Here is a 21,915-nt window from a genome sequence, read left to right on the forward strand (position 1 = left end):
GTGCAGCTGCAACAACACTCAAGAAGCTCAACACCATCCAGGGCAAAGCAGCCCGTTTGATTGGCACCTCTTCCACAAATATTCACTCCCTCCACAACCAACGCCCAGCAGCAGCGTGTACCATCTACAAGATGCATTGCAGGAACTCACCAAGGCTCTTTATGCTGCACTTTCCAAACCCATGACCTCTACCACCAAGAAGGACAAGGGCAGCAAATCCATGGGAACATCACCACTTGGAGGTTTCCCTCCAAGTCACTCACCACCCTGATTTGAAAATATTTTGGCGTTCCTTCACTCTTGTTGGGTTGATTCAAGAAGGCAGCTCACCACCACCTTCTCAAGGGCAATTAAGGATGGGCAATAACTGCTGGCCAAGCCAGCGAAGCCCACATCCCACAATAATGAATTTTAACAAAGCATCCCCACTGAACTCTACTTTGAGTTTGGCATTGTCCTTGTTCTACTGAATTAAAGACACGAGCAGGGTGATCTTAAAAGTTTTTAAATATAAAGAAATGATAAGGAACATAATCAACATACAGTAATAAATTGTTCAGTTTTGTTTTCAAAGTCATAATTAGTTAATTAAAATCAGGTTATTTACAGGTGGTGGAATAGATACTTAATAAAAGTACATTCTTTGTGCAAAACTCATTTTGAGCTGTAAAACTGTACCAGGTGTTTCGAGCTCTTTTGTACCTGAGGCTCCACTTACAAATGCACGTTGCTGATCATGGATTTGGCTTGCCTGGAGTGCACAATCACTGGCCGTCAGTTCTTAGCTGTTCACATTTCACCATTTGTTTCACCTGGCAGTGACAGACCACAATCCTGCAGGTGGCTCAAGGGCAGAGGCGATTCTTCTCAATCCCCGGTGTCCAATGGCTCCAGTCATTCGTCTTCAAATCAGAGTGCTGTAGATCGGATTCATTGAAAAGAACTTCTTATCTCTCTCTACACTATTAGTTCTTGGACAATTCCTATGGTAGGGAAGAGAATCTCTACAAAAATGGCTTCCAGGTTTTCGTTTGCCGTTTTGAGATCTCGCTAAATGGGAGGATTCCTTCTGTTCTGTATGTTGTTGGTATTACGACGGGGAGGTCCGATGTACAGATATACATAAGGCTAGAGCTACCCAAGGCCTATCATGTTCCCGGTGTGGGACTGAAACATTGCTAACGTTCACAGCCTGTGTGCATGGTTACATTATGTGAAGGGGTTACATAAATTCTGTTTGTATTCCTCTGAATTTAGAAGGTTAAGGTGTTTAAAAGAGTTGAGAAGGTAGATAGAAACCATTCCATTTCCTTTAATGGGGAGGGTATCCAAAACAAGGGGCATGACTTTAAAATTAGAGCTCGGTAGCAGATAGCACCTGGTTGCACACAGGGTGATGGTAATCAGGAACTTTGGAAGGTGTTTTATGGGCCAGTCGCGGTGGGGAAGGGGCTATAAAATGCAGTGAGCTGTTCATAACCCACTGACTTCGGGGGGACTGGAAAATCCTGCCGCTGGGAGGGCTGTAAAATTCTGCCATTTGTCTTGGAAAAAAGCTGTTCATGTTAAGCCAATTGAAAGTTACAGAAGGGGGACTGGTGGATTGTTGTTGGGAATGAGCATTGACGGTTAGAGAAGCAAAAGGTGAAATGAGATCAGATGTGGTGCAATTGAATGACGGGACACGCACACGGTGTTGAATGGATTCCTGCTGTTCCTATATTCTTTCCTACATTCCTAAGATCCAGTAAGACCCCTTAATGTATCTAAATTATAATAAAAACAATCATTTCAGCGTGTGAAACATGGTGGCTTTTTTTTTTTACAATAAAATACTTTTAAAATGGAACTAAATTGATAGATGCTTCAAATCCACCAGCTGATCATTTTTTCTGTTGGTATGTTTCTGTAAGCCTTAACTGAAATTCCCTTTTCTGAGATGCTTTTGCATTCTTAATCATATTCAGGTCATTTTCATCAAACATCCAATTGACGAGTACAACTTCGTGGATGAAATGGAGCTTCACTATCCACTGAACAAATTCTTTCACCATGAATGCTTCAGGATATAATTCCAGCTGGCTGCTAAAATCTAACGACGTCAACTTGCAAAGGCCACCTGTTTCAATCTTTCTGAGGGCTCCAAAAAATGCTATCCAACCTTTAGTGGTCACAGAATTGTCTGCCAGGTCCAAACACTGAAGTTTTTCCAGATGGCCACTGGTCACCAAGGAAGCTGAAGGGGAAGAAATTCAACAAGCAGTATGTAAAATTACAAGTTTGCCCGTCTGTCTGACAACAAAATAAAAACAAACTTAAATTTGCTCCTGGTTCAACAATGCCTCCGTTTTAAAATTCTCTTTCTTGTTTTCAAATCCCTCCACCGGCTCGTCCCTCCCTCTCTTTACAGTTTCCTCCCAGCCCTCCAACCCCCTGGGATCTCTACACTTCTCTAATTCCAGCCTCCTGCGGATCCCTAATTTTAATCACGCCACCATTGGTGGCCGAACATTGAACTGCAAAAGCCCTCAGCTCTGAAATTCTATCCCTGGACCTTTCCTTTTCCCTATCTCTCTTCTCCTTTAAGACATTCCTTACAGCCTACATCGATATCTATTATATCGTTTTTCTCTCTTTATTCGGGCGGCACAGTAGCACAGTGGTTAGTACTGTTGCTTCACAGCTACAGGGTTCCCACTTTTCGATTACTGGCTTGGGTCACTATCTGTGTGGAGTCTGCACATTCTCCCAGTGTCACCCGGGTTTCCTCCGGGTGCTCCGGTATCCTTCCACACTCTAAACATGTGCTGGTTAGGTGGACTGGCCATGCTAAATTGCCCTTTGTGTCCAAAAATGTCAGCTTGGGTTACTGGGTTACAATGATGGGGTGGAGTTGTGGGGCCGGTGCAGACTCGATGGGCTAAATGGCACCGTTCTGCACTGTAAATTCTATGATTCTATGAAATCTATGATTCTTTCATGTGATATGGGGCTGTTGTTACCCATTCCTAATTACCCTTGAACTGAGTGACTTGCTAGGCCAATTCAGAGGGCAGTTTATAGTTCACCATATTGCTGTGGGTCTGGAATCACATGTCGGCCAGACCAGGTAAGGAGGGCAGATTTCCTCCCCTCAAGGTGAGCCAGGTGGTTGTAATAGCTACAGTGAGCATTACTGAGACTAGCTTTTTATTCCAATTCTCTTTTCAATTAATTGAATTTAAATTCCACCAGCTGCCTGGATCATTCGTCATGTGACATTACCACAAGGCCACTGTCCCCCCTATTGGCACCAAATTCTGTGTGATGAAATTTCACTATGTGCCATATAGCCGCAAATTGTTCATGTGGGAAAGCATTCCAAGGTTATTCACAGGAGAGTGTTTAGACAAAAACTGTTGAACTCATTTCAAAGTTTCCAATTTAGCTCCTCAAATTCCGCTGCTTCTCCTAGTTTGGTATCAACTGAAAATTTAACAAAATTGTTTCATTGTTACAGAATCCAAATTGTCAATGTTGTAAAAACAGGGGCCTGAATTTTAGGCTCTTCCCCCAGTGGGTTTTGAGGCAGGGTGTGGGTGGCGGGAGTGTGAAATTGCATGGACAGGATTCCTTTCGGAATCCTGCCTGCCCTGGACTGAATGCAATTTTACAGTGAGGTAGGAAGGACTTCAAACGGGAAGCCCGACTTGTCCCTATTAAGGCCCTTAATCTCTCCAAGACAGTGCTGGAGCGTGCGACTACCTGAGAGTTGTCTCCCACAGATCCTCTTCCTACATCTCTTATAACCGTACTAACCTTTGAAAATGTAATTCTAACACTAACACTATTTCTACCATGTACTTACATTGTGTATTTATGTATGTCCTATGGGTTTTTTTTCATGTATGGAATAATGTATATGGACTGTACGCAGAACAATACTTTTCACTGTACTTCGGTACACGTGACAATAAATCAAATCAATCAATCAATTAATGGCCACTAAAGGGCTTTTTCCTGCCAGCCTCAATTTTCCAGCTGTCGGGCAGCCGATGATAGAGGGTGGGAAATAGAGAAAGTTCTCATCCTCAATCTCGAATGGGAAAGGGTAAGGCCTTCAGTGGAAGACCCCTTCTGACTAGAGGCATCCTCCCCTCAGGACCCGTGACCTCGTGACTTCCCCTCATTCCCCCTGCCCCACCCGCGGTCTATCCTACCAAAACCGAGATCACCCCACCTCACAACCTCCCAGAGCACCCCATACCCTACTCTACCCTCCCCGGGACTCAAGCCACTCACATTGGCGCTGGCTCCCCACACTTAGTCTCAGGCGCGGCACTTCAGTACTTCTTCTGGTCACTTCAGTGCTGTGCCTGGATGGGCTGGAGAGCTGGCGGCCAATCTCCAAGGCAGGAATCCCTTCAAAGTGAGGATGGAAGTCTTGCCTGCTGCCAATCAATGCTGAGGAGAGGGTGAAAAGACAGAGTGAGCCTGTTGGAGCCAGCAGGGCTGCACTCCCTGACCGCTCTTAGGATGGCAGGCACTTCTGAAAACCTCAAGCCCGTAAAGTTTACAACACTGATTTGTGGGGAATACCACTCACCAACTTTCCCAACTCATTGCAACACCTTGAACAAGGATCCATTTTTTCTTACTAATCCTCCACTCAAACTATCACCCTTTTTATGATGAACCTCACAATGTTAATAAATGTAACTTACAGACTCTTAAAATATTGAATAAATAAAGAGCAGGGGAGTTATCCCAGATAACCTGTCCAATATTTATCACTCAATCTACATTGCCAAAATATTGATCTGATCATTATGACGTTGCTGTTTGTAGTAGATTGCTGAAAACAGATAGACTGCCGTGTATCCTACAATCCAACCATGATTCGACTTCAAAAGTACTTAATTGGCTGCAAAATGCTTTGGGATGTCCGGTGATCATGAACCGCACTATATAAATGTAAGCCTTTCCTTTCTTCTTCATATCCACACTGAAACATGTTCCAATTATTAATGAATTAGCGTATAGTTAGGCACGTGTGTTAATTAACTTCTTTCCACTTACTTTGATTAACAATGGCAATGCAATTATTTGAACCGTTACCTTTTGATACTGGTTCACCTTTTGATACTGGTTCACGGCACACGGCACTTTAGACCACAAAGGCCTGTCATGGGAACTTGGGCCCTGTACATTTAACTTACCCAGTGAGTTAAGGTCGAGGTCGTTCAGTCTCCATTTCTGCAATCCTATCTTTGTCACATTTGTTAGGCTTCTCAGTTGGATTACCAGTGTTCCTAGGCAACTGTTGACATTGTGCCCAAAAGGCAACATCAACACCTTTAAACCTGAGACAACTGTTAGTTGATCAACTGTTGGAAGAAAAATAAAGCCAACATATTGTTACAAACCTGCTATCGAATACAAGCATCCTGTGTAGAAAAGCTTTAAATGTGTGTACCATGTTTCAGGCATCACACCTCACACTGTGAAATCTCAAACGTATTACAAAGAAGAGAGAGATAGGAAGGAAAATATTTACTGAGTTCCTACTTGCTTTTCTGACATGGCTTCCTTCCAATGACAGGAGCCAAAGATTCACTGGCAGCTGTTAATACACAGAAATTTCACTCAGACATGATATGGCACAAGAATGGGAAGCGGGACTAATTGGATTGCTTTCCTGAAACCAGCAAAGGGCCACCAAAAAGTTGATAAAAAGGAGGAAAAAATGGAATATGAGAGTAAACTAGCCAGAAATATAAAAGACAATTACAATAGCTTCTGGAAGTATGTAAAAAGGAAGACAGTAGCTAAAGTAAACAATGGTCCCTTAGAAGCAGAGACAGGAAAATGATCATGGGAAATAAGGAAATGGCAGAGGCACTGAATAAATATTTTTGTGTTAGTCTGCACATTAGAAGACAGAAGTTGCACACCAGATATCAATGGTAAGCTAGGGGCAAAAAAGAGTGAGGAAAATAAGGAAATTAGTATTAGCAGAGCAAAAGCACTGGAAAAACCTAAGGGACTAAAGTCTGACAAATCTCCAAGGTCTGACAACCTACACCCTAGGGTTCTAAAAGAAATAGCTGCCGAGATAGTGGATGTCGTAGAATGTCCAATATTCCTGAGAATCAAGAATGATCCTACTGGATTGGAAAGTGGCAAACACTACATAGCTTCTTTGGAAAGAAGGGAGAGAGAAAACAGTGAGCTACAGACCAATTAGCCTGACATCAGTTGTTGGGAAGGTGTTGGAATCTATTATTAAGAAAGTTTTAGTACTGCACTTAGAACCATGTTAAATTACACCTTAGTGACCAAATGATGTGCAGGTTAGCTGGGATTATGGGGTTGCGGGGATAGGATGGGGATCTGGGTGGGGTTCTCTTTCAGCGGGTCGGTGCAGATGCAATGGGCCGAATGGCCTCCTTCTGCATTGTAGGGGTTCTATGATTCTATGAAAAACATGGTATGATTAGAACAAGGCCACATGCTTTTACTAACGGGAAATCCTGTTTGACAAATTTATTAGAATTTTTTTGGGATGTAGATAAAGGTGAACCAGTAGATGTTGTATACCTGGATTTCCAAAAGACTTTTGATAAGGTGCCACACAAAAGGTTAATATAATTGACAAGATAAAGGGCTCATGGGTTTGGGAGTAATAGGTTGGTTAGAGGAATGGTTAACAGATAGGAAGCAGAGTGCGGGCATAAAAAGGGCTTTTTCAAGGTGGCAGGCAGGGAATGTTGGCATCCACAAGGATCAATGCTAGGGCCTCAGCTCTTTACAATCTATATTAATGACTTAGCTGAAGCGACAGAGAGAAATATATCTAAGTTTGCTGACAAAGCCAGGTGAAAAAGTAAACTGTGGTGAGGACACAGAGAGGCTGCAAAAACCTATACAGACAGGTTAAATAAGTGGCCAAAAAGATGACAAATGGAGTATATTGTAGGGAAGTATGAAGCTATTCACTTTGGCCATAAGAAAAGCAGAATACTTGTTTAAATGGTGTGAAATTTGTAAACGTTAATGTTCAAAGAGACCTGGGTGTGCTTGTACAAGGAACACAGAAAGTTAGCAAGCAGGTGCAGCAGAAGGCAAATGGCATGTTGACCTTTATTGCAAGGGAGTTGGAGTACAAGAATACAGGGGTGTTGCTACAATTATGCAGGGTTCTGCCGAGACAACATCTGGAATACTGTGCACAGTTTTGGTCTCAGCATTTAAGAAAGGAGGCAGTACAGTAAAGGTTTATTAGACTGGTCCCTGGGATAAGGGAATTGTCCTATGCTGACAGGCTGAGTAAATTGGTCTTATATTCTCTTGAGAAGAATGAGAGCCGATCTCATTGAAACATACAAGATTCTGAGGGGCTTCATAGGGTAGATGTTAAGAGGTTGTTTGCACTGGTTTGGAAATCTAAAACATGGGGAGCGCAGTCTCAGGACAAGGGACTGATCATTCAGGACTGAGATCAGGAAAATACAATTCACTTAGCGGGTTATGAATCTTTGGAATTCTCTACCATGGAGGGTTCCTGATGCTTCATCACTGAATAGGGACTTTTGGTCTCTCAGGGGATTAAGAGATATGGAGTGCAGACAGGAGGTGAAGCCAAAGATCAGTCATGATTGTACTGAATGGTGGAGAAGGCTCGGCAGACTATGTGGTCTACTCCTCTTCCTATTTCTTGTGTTCTTGTGTATTCAAAAAGCCAATACAGGTTTCATGAGCCGAACGGCCACCTTCAGTGCTGTGCTGTTCTATGATACTGTAATTCCATAATAAGCCTCCAACTGACCTCAGGATTAACCTTTTTCATCCATTTCCCCATATGCAGAAGCTGAGTATGGGCTTTAAAGAATCAAACGCCATATTAAACCTAGCTCCATCTGAATTTATCAAACACCCTCCAACCACAGACTAATCTGTGAGCAATGTCACAGGAGATCAGCCAACTGAAAATGTGATGAATTACTTGTCTTGCTTACCGAGTTGACTGACTGCGTCGATTGCTTCCTCTCTTAAGTTATTTCCTGAGAGGTCAAGAACTTTCAGCTTCTGTAAATTGTGGAGATTCTGAGCTGTGAATTACGAGAGACAATGCAATAATTGAAACAGGACATCGTCTTCAGAAGAAAAACAATTTATATTACAGGAAGTTGGCTCAGCAGTTCTCCGCCCAATTTCACTGCATCGTCTATTGGAATTGTGCCAGCATCAATCCCGGGAAACGTTTTCCCTTGAATTGCCAAGTTAACATGTGAAGAATGGACAAGGCCCGGCCAGTGATCCGGCAGGAGTTGCAAATTCAAGGACGGGAGGAAGAAACAAAGAGAGAATATTGAAGTGAAAATCACAGTAACTCCTCCAAACCAGTATTCCTTGAAGGTGCCTTTAGGACTTAAGGCTTGAATGTGAATAATGAAATAGTAAAAGAAACAGAATAAGCAGCACAGAAAAAAGGGAAAGAGCGGTGGAGTGGTAATGTCACTGGAAATCCAGCGATCCAGGTTAATGCCCTGGCGATATGGATTCAAATCTCACCATGATCGCTGACCGAAGTTAAAATCAATTATTAATAAATCTAGAATTAAAAACTAGATTCAATAATAGTGATTATAATATTATCATTGATTGTTGTAAAAACCCATCCTGTTCACAACTGTCCCAAAGGGAAGGAAATAGGCCATGCTTCCTTGGTCAGGCCTGGATGTGACTCCAGACCCACAGTAATGTGGTTGACTCTGAACTGCCCTCTGAAATGAGCAAGCAACTCATTCAGTTAACAGGCAAGCAGTGATGAACAACACATGCTGGCCTTGGCAGCAGCACCCACATAGAATCATCGAAGTTTACAGCATGGAAACAGGCCCTTCGGCCCAACCAGTCCATGCCGCCCAGTTTTTACCATTAAGCTAGTCCCAGTTGCCCGCACTTGGCCCATAACCCTCTATACCCATCTTACCCATGTAACTATCTAAATGCTTTTTAAAAGACACAATTGTACCCGCCTCTACTACTACCTCTGGCAGCCCATTCCAGACACTCACTACCCTCTGAGTGAAGAAATTGCCCCTCTGGGCCCTTCTGAATCTCTCCCCTCTCACCTTAAACCTATGCCCTCTAGTTTTAGACTCCCCTAACTTTGGGAAAAAATGTTGACTATCTACCTTATCTATGCCCCTCATTATTTTATAGACCTCTATAAGATCACCCCTAAGCCTCCTACGCTCCAGGGAAAAAAGTCCCAGTCTATCCAGCCTCTCCTTATAACTCAAACCATCAAGTCCCGGCAACATCCTAGTAAATCTTTTCTGCACTCTTTCTAGTTTAATAATATCCTTTCTATAATAGGGTGACCAGAACTGCACACAGTATTCCAAGTGTGGCCGTACCAATGTCTTGTACAACTTCAACAAGACGTCCCAACTCCTGTATTCAATGTTCTGACCAATGAAACCAAGCATGCCGAATGCCTTCTTCACCATCCCATCAAAGAATTAAAAAAACGATGTACCAAGTGTCGTGACGGTCCTTCCTGTGAGACAGCAGCTGGCCAGTTTAATTTCTTGTAGGCTGCAGGTACCACTGCTTAATTCATTGACAAGTTCTTCAATTCCGTTGCCAAGACCTGTCAGCCGAGATAGATGGAACACGGAGAGATTGCAGAAGTGCTTCAGGCTAGCAGCTGGTTTAAAAAAAAAAGAAAATTAAAAAACAAGTTCAGCGGGATCAATTCTTTAGCTCCAGCGCATATAAGAACATAATCAACACTGCCACTAAGTTTTCAAATTTATTTTTTGCTGGTATTATCAGTCAAGACTGAATGAGAATAAGGTACATTCAGCATCTCTGTCTAACTTAAAACTCAATTTTCACATGGCACGCAAGTAATGCAGGGAGGAGCCGAGGCCAATGACAAATCAACCTGCGGCATTATGCAGTTTGGGAGATTTAAATTCCTGTATCTCTACCACCTGAATCTCCCACTCAAAAGCCGACTGCAACAGCAGCTGGCCAACGGGTAGGAGCAGTTTTTCGAGCAGCAGGAGATTGTTTCTGGGGATTGTCAGGAATTTTTTTAAAAAAAATTCTTGCTTTTGGAATATCACTGTCGGTTGCAGCCCAGAGCAGAGGCGGTTGCAGCCTCCAGCAGAGGCGGCAGGAGAGGATTCTGGGAGAAGTCAACTCAGTCACCATGACATCACAGCCAGCTGGTAAGTGATTGGCTGCTGACTGGCAAGTAGTTTTTATTTTTTATTTTTGTTTTCTGTTTTCTTTTCTCTTATTCTCTCTTGCCGTTGTTGTAAAGTTAATTTAAAGGTTAAGTCATGGCAGGAGATCCCAGACCCATGTCATGCTCCTCCTGTTCGATGTAGGAATTCAGGGACCCTTCCGGTGTCCCTGACTCCTTCACGTGCAGGAAGTGTAACCGACTGCAGCTCCTCTCAGACCGCTTGACGGCTTTGGAGCTGCAGGTGGATTCACTTTGGTGCATCCGCGATGCTGAGGAAATCGTGGATAGCACATTCAGTGAGTTGTTCACACTGCAGATAAAAATTACTGAGGAAGATAGGGAATGAGTGAACACCAGACAGAGGAGTAGGAAGGCAGTGCAGGGATCCCCTGCAGTCATGTGCCTTCAAAACAGGTATACCATTTTGGATACTGTTGGGTAGATGGCTCACCAGGGGAAAGCGGCAGCAGCCAGGTTCATGGCACTGTGGCTGGCTCTGCTGCGCAGGAGGGCAGGAAAAAGGGTGGCAAAGCTATAGTGATAGGGGATTCAATTGAAAGGGGAATAGATAGGCATTTCTCCAGCTGCAAACAATCTCAAGGATGGTGTGTTGCCTCCCTGGTGCAAGGATCAAGGATGTCTCAGAGTGGCTGCAGGTCATTCTGGAGGGGGAGGATGAATAGACAGCTGTCGTGGTGCATATAGGCACCAACGATATAGGTAAAAAAACAGGATGAGGTTGAATTTGAGGGGATTGGAGTGAAACTAAAAAGCAGGACCTCAAAGATAGTAATCTTACGATTGCTACCAGTGCCACGTGCTAGTCAGAGTATGAATGGCAGGATAGCTAAGATGAATACATGGCTTGAAGGATGGTCCAAGGGGGAGGGTTCAAATTCCTGGGACATTGGAACCCGTTCTGGGGAGGTGGACAAGTACAAACCGGACGGTCTGCACCTGGGCAGGACCAGAACCAATGTCCGAGGGGGAGTGTTTGCCATTGCTGTTGGGAAGGGTTTGAACTAATATGGCAGGGGTAGGGAACTGATACAGGAGGTCAGAGGGAAATAAGTTGGGGACAGAAACAAAGGGCAATAAAGGGAAAAATGGAAGCTCGAAAAACCAACGACAAAAATCAAAAAGAGCCACATTATATCATAATTCTAAACGGGCAATAATTGTCAAAAAAAACAGCCTGAAGGCTCTGTGTCTCAATGCAAGGAGCACTAGTAATAAGGTTGATACATCAACTGCGCTGATAATCATTAACGGATATGTTGGGATCACGGAGACCTGGCTCCAGGTGACCAAGGATGGGAACTCATCATCCAGGGGGATTCAATATTCAGGAAAGATAGAAGGAAAGGAAAGGGAAGTGGGGTAGCGATGCGGGTTAAAGAGAAGATTAACCCAATAGTAAGGTAGGTCATTAGCCTGGACGATGTGTAATCTGTATAGGTGGAGCTGCAGAACACCAAAGGGCAGAAAACGTTAGTGGGAGTTGTGTACAGACCATCAAACAGTAGTTGTGAGGTCGGGGATGACATCAAACAGGAAATGAGAGGTACATGCAGCAAGGATACAGCAGTTATTATGGGTGACTTCAATCTGCATATTGATCGGGCGAATGGCTTTTGAAGTGTAATGTTTTAACATTTCTGATCTAACACTGAATGTCGACTGGTAGAGATCACAGTAGAGGCAGAGTAGCCGAGCTACAGTATGGGTTGACTGCTGCATTCTGATATCCAGAGAACAACTTTGCAATTTTCTATTTGTATCATAGAGAGACCAGACATGGCCACAGCTATTCCACTGAAAACGATGTGCAGTTGCTTTACTCTGAACCATCTGATAAATCACCAAAGAGTTCTCCGCAGGAAGGAATTGCAGATATTATTTGACAGTCAAATATTCCTGTTTTACTGAGTGGAACCAACACAGATTTAACATGTTCTCATGGTATCAAGTGTGATCCCAGTCAATAATTAATAGTGACGAACATCACCGTTCGTTATTCAATGTCTCTTTCTGAAACAGTCTGAAATTGGCTATGTACATGAATGCTGACTGTTTCAGAGATAAACAGGGACCCAAAATGCGATCCTTTGAAATGCTGAATGGTGCAGTATTCGCTATCAGTTGCTGTAAGGTCGATTGCATGCAAATCTGGGCCATAGTTGACTAATTATGTAGTGGCCCATTGCTTTTCTGTCCAATAAAATTTTGGTTTCAGCAACAAGCTCCTAAAAATAGTGGACAGGATAAGTGCAAGATAATCTGTTGAATCACTCACAACAATTTTGATTAAGCAATACCTATTTTTTTAACACCAGCGTCATTCATTTTCACATTTTCCAGCACCAGTTTTTCAATGTTTTTCAAACAATGCATCCCGTCAATGAATCCCCCTGAAAGAGAGAGTAGGAAGAAAGAGTCAGGAATATTTCCAATATTCTGTATTCTGGTGCTCCTTAATCTGATTCCTGTATTATTGTTTCAAAGTGAGTGTAACAGTTCAGATTTAACATCAAAGATCATAAGATTAAGATCAAAATTATATACATCCATCGATTATCGCTGCCCCTTTCAGTCACTTAATGATACTTATATTAATAATAATAATCTTTATTGTCTCAAGTAGGCTTACATAAACACTGCAATGAAATTATTGTGAAAAGCCCCTAGTCGCCACTCTCTGGCGCCTGTTCGGGTACACAGAGGGAGAATTCAGAATGTCCAAATTACCCAACAGCATGTCTTTCGGGACTTGTGGGAGGAAACCGGAGCACTCGGAGGAAACCCATGCAGACACAGGGAGAACGTGCAGATTCCGTACAGACAGTGGCCCAAGCCGGGAATCGAACCTGGGACCCTGGAGCAGTGAAGCAACAGTGCTACCCACTGTGCTACCGTGCCGCCCTATTGTCAGTTACTGTATCTAGAAAACAACTTTGCAGGTGTCAATTTGCATAATAGATGCTTTTATGTCTCCTGCAGTTATTGACGGAAAAAATGTCATTGCAGATTCCTGTTGCTGATGGTATCCGACACTTAGTCCTCACTACTATTAGACCTCTACCAGAAAGTGTTCATTAATGGTTATTGGGAAGGATGCGCCATAGTCAAATGCTCTACTGAAATAAGTTCACACATTAAAAATAGTAATTTGCCAAGACAGCAGAGCTGCCAGCACCCCTGGAACTATATACCCAGGTTTACGTTAGCATCTTCAGGAGGGGAAGACAAGAACAAGAATGGACTGGTTGTTGGCTTACCCTCTCTTCGTTCTGTTTGGAGATCATTCAAGTGCAATGTCTTTAACTGGAACATCTTTACTATCTGTTGTTCATCTTCCTCAGTCAATGGTGTGGATTCAATAACCAGATCCTGAACATTCCGCGCACAGGTATTCAGAATTTTATGGAGTTTTCCTGTGATGCCTGCACTCTTGCTTATATGCAGTATTAAAGATAAAGCAGAGCAACAAATTTTCCCAATGCACTTGATCTCTCTTGCCTTCAAGTCCGGAAAATCTCTCAAAGTGATTTGCAAAGTGTTAAACGTCTGATTCCAGGGTGTTTCATAGAAGAGTTTAATGGCAGGCTCCGGTATTAGAGCCCGAGTTAATGGCTGCAGTTGATTTTCACTCTCAGGTTTTTTTACTTCATTTCCATTTGAAGAAAAGGGGTTTCCAGAAAATTTCAACTTAATGAGGCCTAAAGATCTTAAACAGGAGGGCAAATGTTCGAAGAAGTAAAAGAGATAATCTGGTATATAGTGGGAATTGATGTGGAGTGTCTTTCCTTGAAGAAAGGTTTCAAACTCTGGAGCTAGAGCAGATTGAGAACGGCTTTCATAGACAAAGGTCAGCCCACGTTCAACAAGAGTGTTCATGTTTAGGAGTCTAAGTTTCTCCACTTCCGCTGAACTTTGAATCTGGGTTTCTACATTCGCACTCTCCCCGTTCTCGTCTAAAAACTGCAAAAATGTTCCATGGTCTTTAACACCAACAATGTGCTTGATTACCTCAGCCGCGGCCCCTTTAGAGGATCCACATGTGTACAGAAGTAGGTTCTGGTATTTGAAGGTGATATCCGAGATAGTACTTATTTTCTGTAGGTACATCTGTCCTTTGGAAACCTCTGTCGCTGAGCTCGATGTCACCAGTTCATGCAATCTCCGGCCTGCGGTGTACTCCTGAAAGGATTTATGAAAGAATCTGTAAACTGGCTTAAGTCTTTGGGCAGCATATTTATTCAAGAGGCCTGCAGCCAATAGCAACCTTTCCTCTTTCTGGGATGACAAGTCTTCTATATTAAAATCAAACTTGGACTTAAAGATTCCATCCAAAGCCAGGTCCCCACAGTGTCTTATGCTCTCACTGATATATTCTTCTGGCAAGTCTCTGGTTTTGTAGTAATTTTTATTAATCATGAGCTTGTGCAAGGTGTGGAACAACGCCGTCTGTGTCCTCGGGACAAAGTCATCGTCTCCCATTTGAATGGCACACGCGATCACTACAAAAAGTGGAGTCTTCATCATCTCCTTCATTGTGCCCGATTGCTCAAGTTGGGTCAACAAACTCTTGGCCAAGGATTCCTCGAGTACATTTTCAATCAGCATTTTAGCACTATTGTAACTTAGGTCTCCGATTTTCACGAGAAGATCGGCGTAGCTTCGAACCTGGCTCAGGGTCTCAGTTCGTGTTGTTAAAACCACTGTGTGCTTGTACTGGGCATTCTTTGTAAAGAGCCTGGCGGTCTCAGGGTAATCTTGGGGCTTAAATTCATCAAAACCATCCAAACAAAAGAGCACATTGTGCTCCAGGACCTCTATTATTTTCATGAACGTTGGACTATCCAGGCTGTAAGGTTCCTTAAGTAACTGTTCGCAGATGCTTTCGTACAGTCCCTTCTGCATACTCCTGAGGCTAACAAAGAAAACCAATTTAAAACGATTGAGTGAGGGCTGTTTCCCTGAAGCCCAGAGAGATGCGATCCTCTTCAGGAGAGTTGTTTTGCCTTTGCCAGCCTCACCTTCAATCACCGACAGGTTCTTCAGTTCATCCAGAAGGTCCCGGAACTTTAGTTGGTTTGTCGTGCGGTTGTTTGTGTTTTTTTTCCAGAACACAGCATCAGAGAATGTGGTTTCCAGATCAAAAATGATGTCGATTTCCTCACCAAGAGGGTGGAACTTTTGAAAAGCTGGAGACAGATAAAGGTTCCTTAAATCCTGAGCAATCATTTGCACATTGTTCTCGGTGTACTTTTTGATGCTGGTTATGTTACCTTCATGGACAAAAAGAAACCGATGTATTTAGTTTGCAGGCAATTAGAGCACATTATACCGTAATAAAGAAAGAGTTACCCTCTGATTTTTAGGTGTGGTGACATTGTACATACTTTCATAAAATTACTTCTTTCAACAGGTGCAGCAAAGTCAAAAAGACTGTTTTTGCTAGAAATACTATACTGATTAGACAAATCTGGATGGATGCATTTGGAATAACAGTACGCAGAGCAAATTGTCCACCCAAGTTGTCAGATGGGCATTAGTATTACCTGAAAAAAGGCTTGAATCTGAAGGAATCACACAATGGCAGGTTAGGCAGGAAGGATTACGTCTTTGTAAATGGTGTCAGGACTGGTAGAGAAGCCATTGCAGGAGATTATCTAGCTACTGCCAGTTAGATAAAAGTCGATTCAGGTGAGGGGCGTCCCTCCCAACTGGGCAACAGAGGAAAGACACGGGTGGTGTGGTCAATGGTGCCAAAGGTTACAGAAATGTTGAGCCGGAAGATGCATCGCAGATGTAATTTGTGACTTTGAATATGGCAATTACAATGCTGTGGAGTGGCAGGAAAGATGGGTGTGGATTCAGTACAGACTGTAAGTAGGAAGTCTTTATGTTGAGGAAGATATAGGGTGGGCAGTTCAGCTCAGTCAAACTGAGGTCATGAACGGCATGGCAAACATACAGGACATGACAGAGCTGGTTGTACTGAGGAAGTAACGGGGATGAGAGAGGAACTGAAATTTAGGGGCTAAGGGCATTAAAAGCTGGTGCAGGACAGTTATGGCGAGGATGAAAGAATATGAGAGCATGGAAATGAAATAGGAAGAACGTATGAGAAGGATATGTTTTGGCTTTGTGAATGAATGGTCAAAGGGAAGGAATTAGATATAACTCTTGGGGTCTAAGGGATCAAGGGATACGGGGGGAAGGCGTGATCAAGTTATTGAACTTGATGATCAGCCATAATCATAATGAATGACAGAGCAGGCTCGAAGGGCCGAATGGCCTCCTCCTGCTTCTACTTTCTATGTATGTTTTTATGAAATGGTTGCCTGAGATCGCATTGGTCTTAAATTCCTTTGTGATATGAGGTTATGGATAATGAAGAGGACAAAAAAGTTACCAAAGTTGTAGGATTGGGAGTGGTGTTGGTGAAACATCAATGAAATAAGGAGTTACTCACTGCAGCGATTGAGCACGGGTTTGAGAGAGGACATTTCAGTGAGAAAAATATCAGCGTTTAGGCAGGTAATTAGGAAAGGACATTTTTTAAGTAGATGTAGACAGGTCCAGAAGAAAATGAGATGTTCAAATGTGGATTAAGAGGTGGTAAAAAATAGGGATTAGATCAAGGTGGAATTTCAAATGCCAGCTGTGTTCCAATGATGACAATATGGGTAACAAATGTAGCAAAAGGAGAAAACAGGTTTGGGAGAACCTACGAGGGCCAAGAACTTCCATGGATATGGAAGACCTAGGATGCTGACACACTCTTCCACAGTGAGGTTGCAGTGAGGAATCATAATCCAGGAAGCAGATATTTTGCAGGGAAACAGGTAATGGAGAGGGCCACCGTATCCTGCTTCTAAGGTAACAGAGAAATGGGGTAGAAAATGAGGCTGAGTGAGGCTAAGAGAGATGAAGAACCATAGACTGAACAGGGGAGGAAAATGGAGGGACAAGGGGGAGGGAAGTTCAGAGTTAGGTAATCTTAGGAGGAGGGTGGCAGCCAATCAAACAGGTTAAACTGGAGCACAGCAGAGAATTAGAAAACCAAAACTGATATTCCCAGAGAAGGGAAATAAATGCAATAAGATCTGGAGGGGTAAAATTCATTGTGATTTTGTTTTCACCTTCCTGCCAGGGAGTAAGAAGAGACAGAGTCTATGAAGACAGACAAAAAAAAATTAGATCATCCGTATCTAGAAATGTGCTGTCAGGAAGAAAATCCAGATAACAATGGAACAGTAATCCAGAAAGATGCCTGTGGAGTTGAAGATTGAAGAGATCTGAAAAATCTAAATCGGAAAAGCAATCTGAGGCTAGCTGATGGGATCATGATCAAATGCTACATCCAGTGTCAGGCAAACAAAATGAGTAGGCTGAGTGGAGTTTACTGGGAGTCTACACCATTGTTAGGAGATCTTGTGTTGCACTGGGTAGTGTCCTACATCTGAGCCGGAAGCTCTGGGTTTGAGTCCCACCCCAGGATTTGTTGGCCAAGGAAGGTGAGTATCAACCTGCAAAATCTTTCCAGTGGCAGGCGGTAAGAGTGGGAGAGACTCCTGGTTAGCCATGTTTGATGTGGAGTGGTGCACCCTCAAGCCAAGAGCCTCTGGAATCAGATGTAAGTCTGCCTTGTGCAACGATGTGTGCAGGAAGAGAAACAACAATCAATACCACTGCCCAAGATGCTCCAAGCCGGCACCAAGGCCTCCAGTGAGAATTAAGCTCAGCACACATTATAGTAACATTCAGCCACTTTGTATTATAGTAACATTCAGCCACTTTTGTTCCTGCTGAACTCTCACAGTGCTCGTGCTGCCTCGTGGTGGGGATTAGAAAGGGCAGCAGACTGACGTAAGAATACAGCAGACTATTTCGACATGGTTTTTACGATAATGTTTTGGAAGAGAAAGCTTTCTGCAAATCAGAAGTTGCTTATTGGAATTGGGGAAAGGAACAGAAGTCCCAGATGAGTCCTTTGTGGTTGAAATGATGGGAGTGGGGGTGAGAATGCCCCTTGTTATTAACGACCACTGGAAGGAAAAGAAACAAAGGAGCTCAGAAAATGCATGGTAAAAATCGTGACAAAAATGACTGCGATTCAAGGCGATAGAGAAAATAGAATGGAATATATAAACAGAGAAAATAATTGGTCGGGACCTAAAACACTAATAGATAAAACATTACTGGAGCTGAAACTTCATTCCCGGTTTTATGTGCAAAACATGTTTTCACTCACCTGTCCATCTTAGGTCCTCAAAGAGATATTGATCGTAGCACTTGAGGTAGTCCAAAAAGAGGTTACATGCAGCTTTGCCCTTATTCTCAATGTACCCAAGAATCAACCTAGCTTTCTCCTGAGGCAGCAGTGTTCCCAGAACTAAATCATTCTCTTCGGTGTTCAGAACCCCTTTGCTGTAAAGTTCATCAACCACCTGGTCGATCACCTGTCTTCCCATTCGATGAACTAGTTCCGAACGACGCTCTCGAATGAAATCCACTGAAAAGAATGATTGGCAGGGATAGCACAAAGTTAAAAAGGATTCCAGATAATTGGATGGTGCGTTTGGTTACCAGAGGTGCAGAGTGTCATTGGTAACTATTACAGTGAAACGAAAGCTTGGCATATTCAGTACATCCTTTTAGGAACGGCTATTAACTATTTTGTCAGGCTGAATCTTATGTTCATAGAATCCTAACAGTGCAGAAGGAGGCCATTTGGCTCATCAAGTCTGCACCGACCCTCTGAAAGAGCACCCTAACTAGGCCCACATCCTGCCATATCCTCATAACTCCACCTAACCTTTTGGACACGAAGGGGCAATTTAACGTGGTCAATCCATCTAGCTTGCCCATCTTTGGACTGTGAGAGGAAACCGGAGCACCCGGAGGAAACCCACGCAGACACGGGGAGAACGTGCAGACTCCACACAGACAGTCACCCGAGGCTGGAATTGAACCCTGGTCCCTGGCGTTATGAGGCCTCATGCCGCCCCTGACTTCTGGAACATTGTATATCGATATGATCCCACTATAGTAACTACCATTCTATAAGGGAGACTAGTTTTATGGTTCTCTGAAAGTGCTGCCAAAAGTCCTCATTCAGATGGAAAATGTGTAAAACATTGGAACAATATTCTTTTGAAGGGAGATGGTAGGGCTGAAACTCTATGGCTGCTCCATCAATCTTCCATTGAATGCCTACAGAATGTCAACTCTGACATCCTTCTAAACTTGGGTTATGTCTGGCAGCAATTTTTAGCTCAGTGATACTAAGTTCAATGCAGGTGGTTCCAGAGCTGTTTCTAGGTGACAGAATATGAGATGATAGGCCAGAAACATAGAAACATGGAAAATAGGAACAGGAGGAGGCCATTCAGCCCTTTGGGCCTGCTCCGCCATTCATTATGATCATTGGTTTCATCAAGTTCAATAGCCTGATCCGGCCTCCCCCCCCCAAATCCCTTGATCCCTTTAGCCCGGAGAGCTATATCTAATTCCTTCTTGAAATTACACAGCACTTTGGCCTCAACTACTTCCTGTGGTCGTGAATCCCACAGATTCACCACTCTCTGGGTGAGGAAATTTCTCTTCACCTCAGTCTTAAAAGGTTTACCCCATATCCTCATAGAGAAGGAATGGCAGGAAAATTGTTTACCTAAACCAAAGGCATTAGTGGGATCCCAGGACCACTATTAATATATTCAAATGCATTTTAGGGAGCGAGACTTTCTTTATGGTGCCAGCCAAATCTCTGGAACATTGAGATGGTGAGGGTGTCAACCTCATTTGGAAACTGTTACCACCCCGTTTATGGCAAGCATAACAGTAGAAATTGGCCCATTGTGTTTCTGGAGTAAGTGATGCGCTCAGAAGGCAGGCAGGTAGGGTTAATCTGTCAAACAACATACTACACGTTGAAAGCAAATTACTGCATTTGTTGGAATCCGACACAAAAACAAAAAATGCTGAACAGTTTGCTTTGGGCCACATCTGCATCGTCGCTACGTAACTGAAGAAGTAATCCAGATGTCGAGGCTAATAATTCAGAGGTCATGAGTTGAAATCCCAGCGTGAATGTCTTGGAATTTTTAATTTAGTGTTTCTGGTTAGAGGGAGGTGGCATGTCTTTCGTTGCTGGTTGGATTCTTGGCTTCCACCGCATCAATGGGAATTCGCATTGACGCCATCCCATGCCACCTGGAAACCCACAGGCAGGGGTGCGCTGCCAGCAGAACCAGAGAATCCAGCCACCAACGAACGGCCAGAGAATTCCAGCCAGTATCAGTAAAAGTGACCATGGGGAAGTCGGATTGTCATTAAAATCCAACTGCTTTATAAATTTATTTTAGGGAAGAAAAACTGCCACCTTTCTGATCATTTCTTTTCAGGTTCATTGGCTCTGTTCCTCACCCCCACAGATTGTGCCTAATGTTGCCGAGAATTTCCAGGATTTTAATTTTTATTTCAGATTTGAAATATCCACAATATTTTGCTTGTTTAAACCTGCCTTTCTTACACATGGGCTGGCCCATCTGTGGTTGCGGTTTACCGCCCACTGAAGTGGCTAGTAAGATACTCAGTTGTATCAAAATGCTGCATGGAATAACACTATTTGCAGCGCTATGCTACAAAGGGAATACTTTCACTACAAGGACAGCAGCGGTTCAGGAAACTGATCCACCATCACCGTTGCAGGGTAACGGATTATGAGTAATCATCTGTCAGTGATGCTTACACAACCTGAGAATGAACAATTAATTCTTATAGTTGCTTGGTGGTACAGAACTTGAATGTGAAAGGCACATGCTGCTGAAGTTTTCTTCTTGCACTCATCAGGACAGTTGCAAAAATGCCAAATGTTAAAGGCAGTAACAATTTATAGTAAACATGAAAACATAGAAAATAAGAACAGGAGTAGGCCATTTGGCCCTTCGAACTTGCTCCGCCATTCAATATGATCATGGGTGAACCCCTAACTCAACGCCATATTCCCGTGCTTCCCCCGTTCCCCTTCGTGTCTTTAGAGTCAAGAATTTTATCTATTTCCTTCTGAAACATACTTAGTGAAGTGCCCTCCGCAGCCTTCTGTGGCATTCTACAGGTTCACCGCCCCCCCCCCCCCCCCCCCACCATCCACCGGGCCAGAGAAAACAACATCCCTGAATCTAGTCTGTCCAGTCTTTTCAGAATTGTCATCTGTAGAGCGTGAAACAGGGTTAACATTTTGAGTCCAAACTGATTCCTCTTTTGAAGAGAAACAGAGTTAACATAGTCATATTAGACTCAAAACATTCACTCTGTTTCTCTCTCCACTGATACTGCCAGACCTGCTGGGTTTTTCAGAAGGAAATAGATCAAATTCTTTTTCCAGACCTATCTGTTTATATCCCATGAAATGGTTTTGCATTCAGGCCACAGTGAGTCTTTAACAGGAGGCAAGCCCAAAAGAGGGTCTGCTAATTCTGAGACCCTCTGCAAAGGTCATTGTGGACACGTACTATGAGCTCACAGAAAAAAGAATGGGGCTGGATTCTCCGTCGGTGGGATCCTCTGTTTCGCTGGCAACGCAGATCATGCCCGCAGATTTCCCAATGGCGTGGGGGTGCCCACAATGGGAAACCCCATTGACCGTCTGGCGGGAC

The 21,915-nt window shown here is 43.3% G+C and overlaps 1 protein-coding gene across 1 annotated transcript in view; it reads right to left on the reverse strand.

Moving 5' to 3' along the window:
- Positions 1-523: 523 nt before the first annotated feature.
- LOC140426527 (NLR family CARD domain-containing protein 4-like) overlaps positions 524-21,915 on the reverse strand; it is a 46,399-nt gene continuing 25,007 nt past the window's right edge. The window contains exons 4-10 of the mRNA XM_072511415.1: positions 18,510-18,770; positions 13,525-15,537; positions 12,565-12,657; positions 9,527-9,697; positions 7,998-8,090; positions 5,199-5,366; positions 524-2,236 (exon numbers count right to left, since the gene is read on the reverse strand). Of these exons, the coding sequence (XP_072367516.1) occupies positions 1,884-2,236; positions 5,199-5,366; positions 7,998-8,090; positions 9,527-9,697; positions 12,565-12,657; positions 13,525-15,537; positions 18,510-18,770 (3,152 nt within the window). The 3' untranslated portion in view covers positions 524-1,883. The remainder of the gene's footprint in view (positions 2,237-5,198; positions 5,367-7,997; positions 8,091-9,526; positions 9,698-12,564; positions 12,658-13,524; positions 15,538-18,509; positions 18,771-21,915) is intronic.

The sequence above is a fragment of the Scyliorhinus torazame genome, chromosome 1 (genome assembly GCF_047496885.1).
Source record: "Scyliorhinus torazame isolate Kashiwa2021f chromosome 1, sScyTor2.1, whole genome shotgun sequence".
Taxonomy (NCBI): Eukaryota; Metazoa; Chordata; class Chondrichthyes; order Carcharhiniformes; family Scyliorhinidae; genus Scyliorhinus; species Scyliorhinus torazame.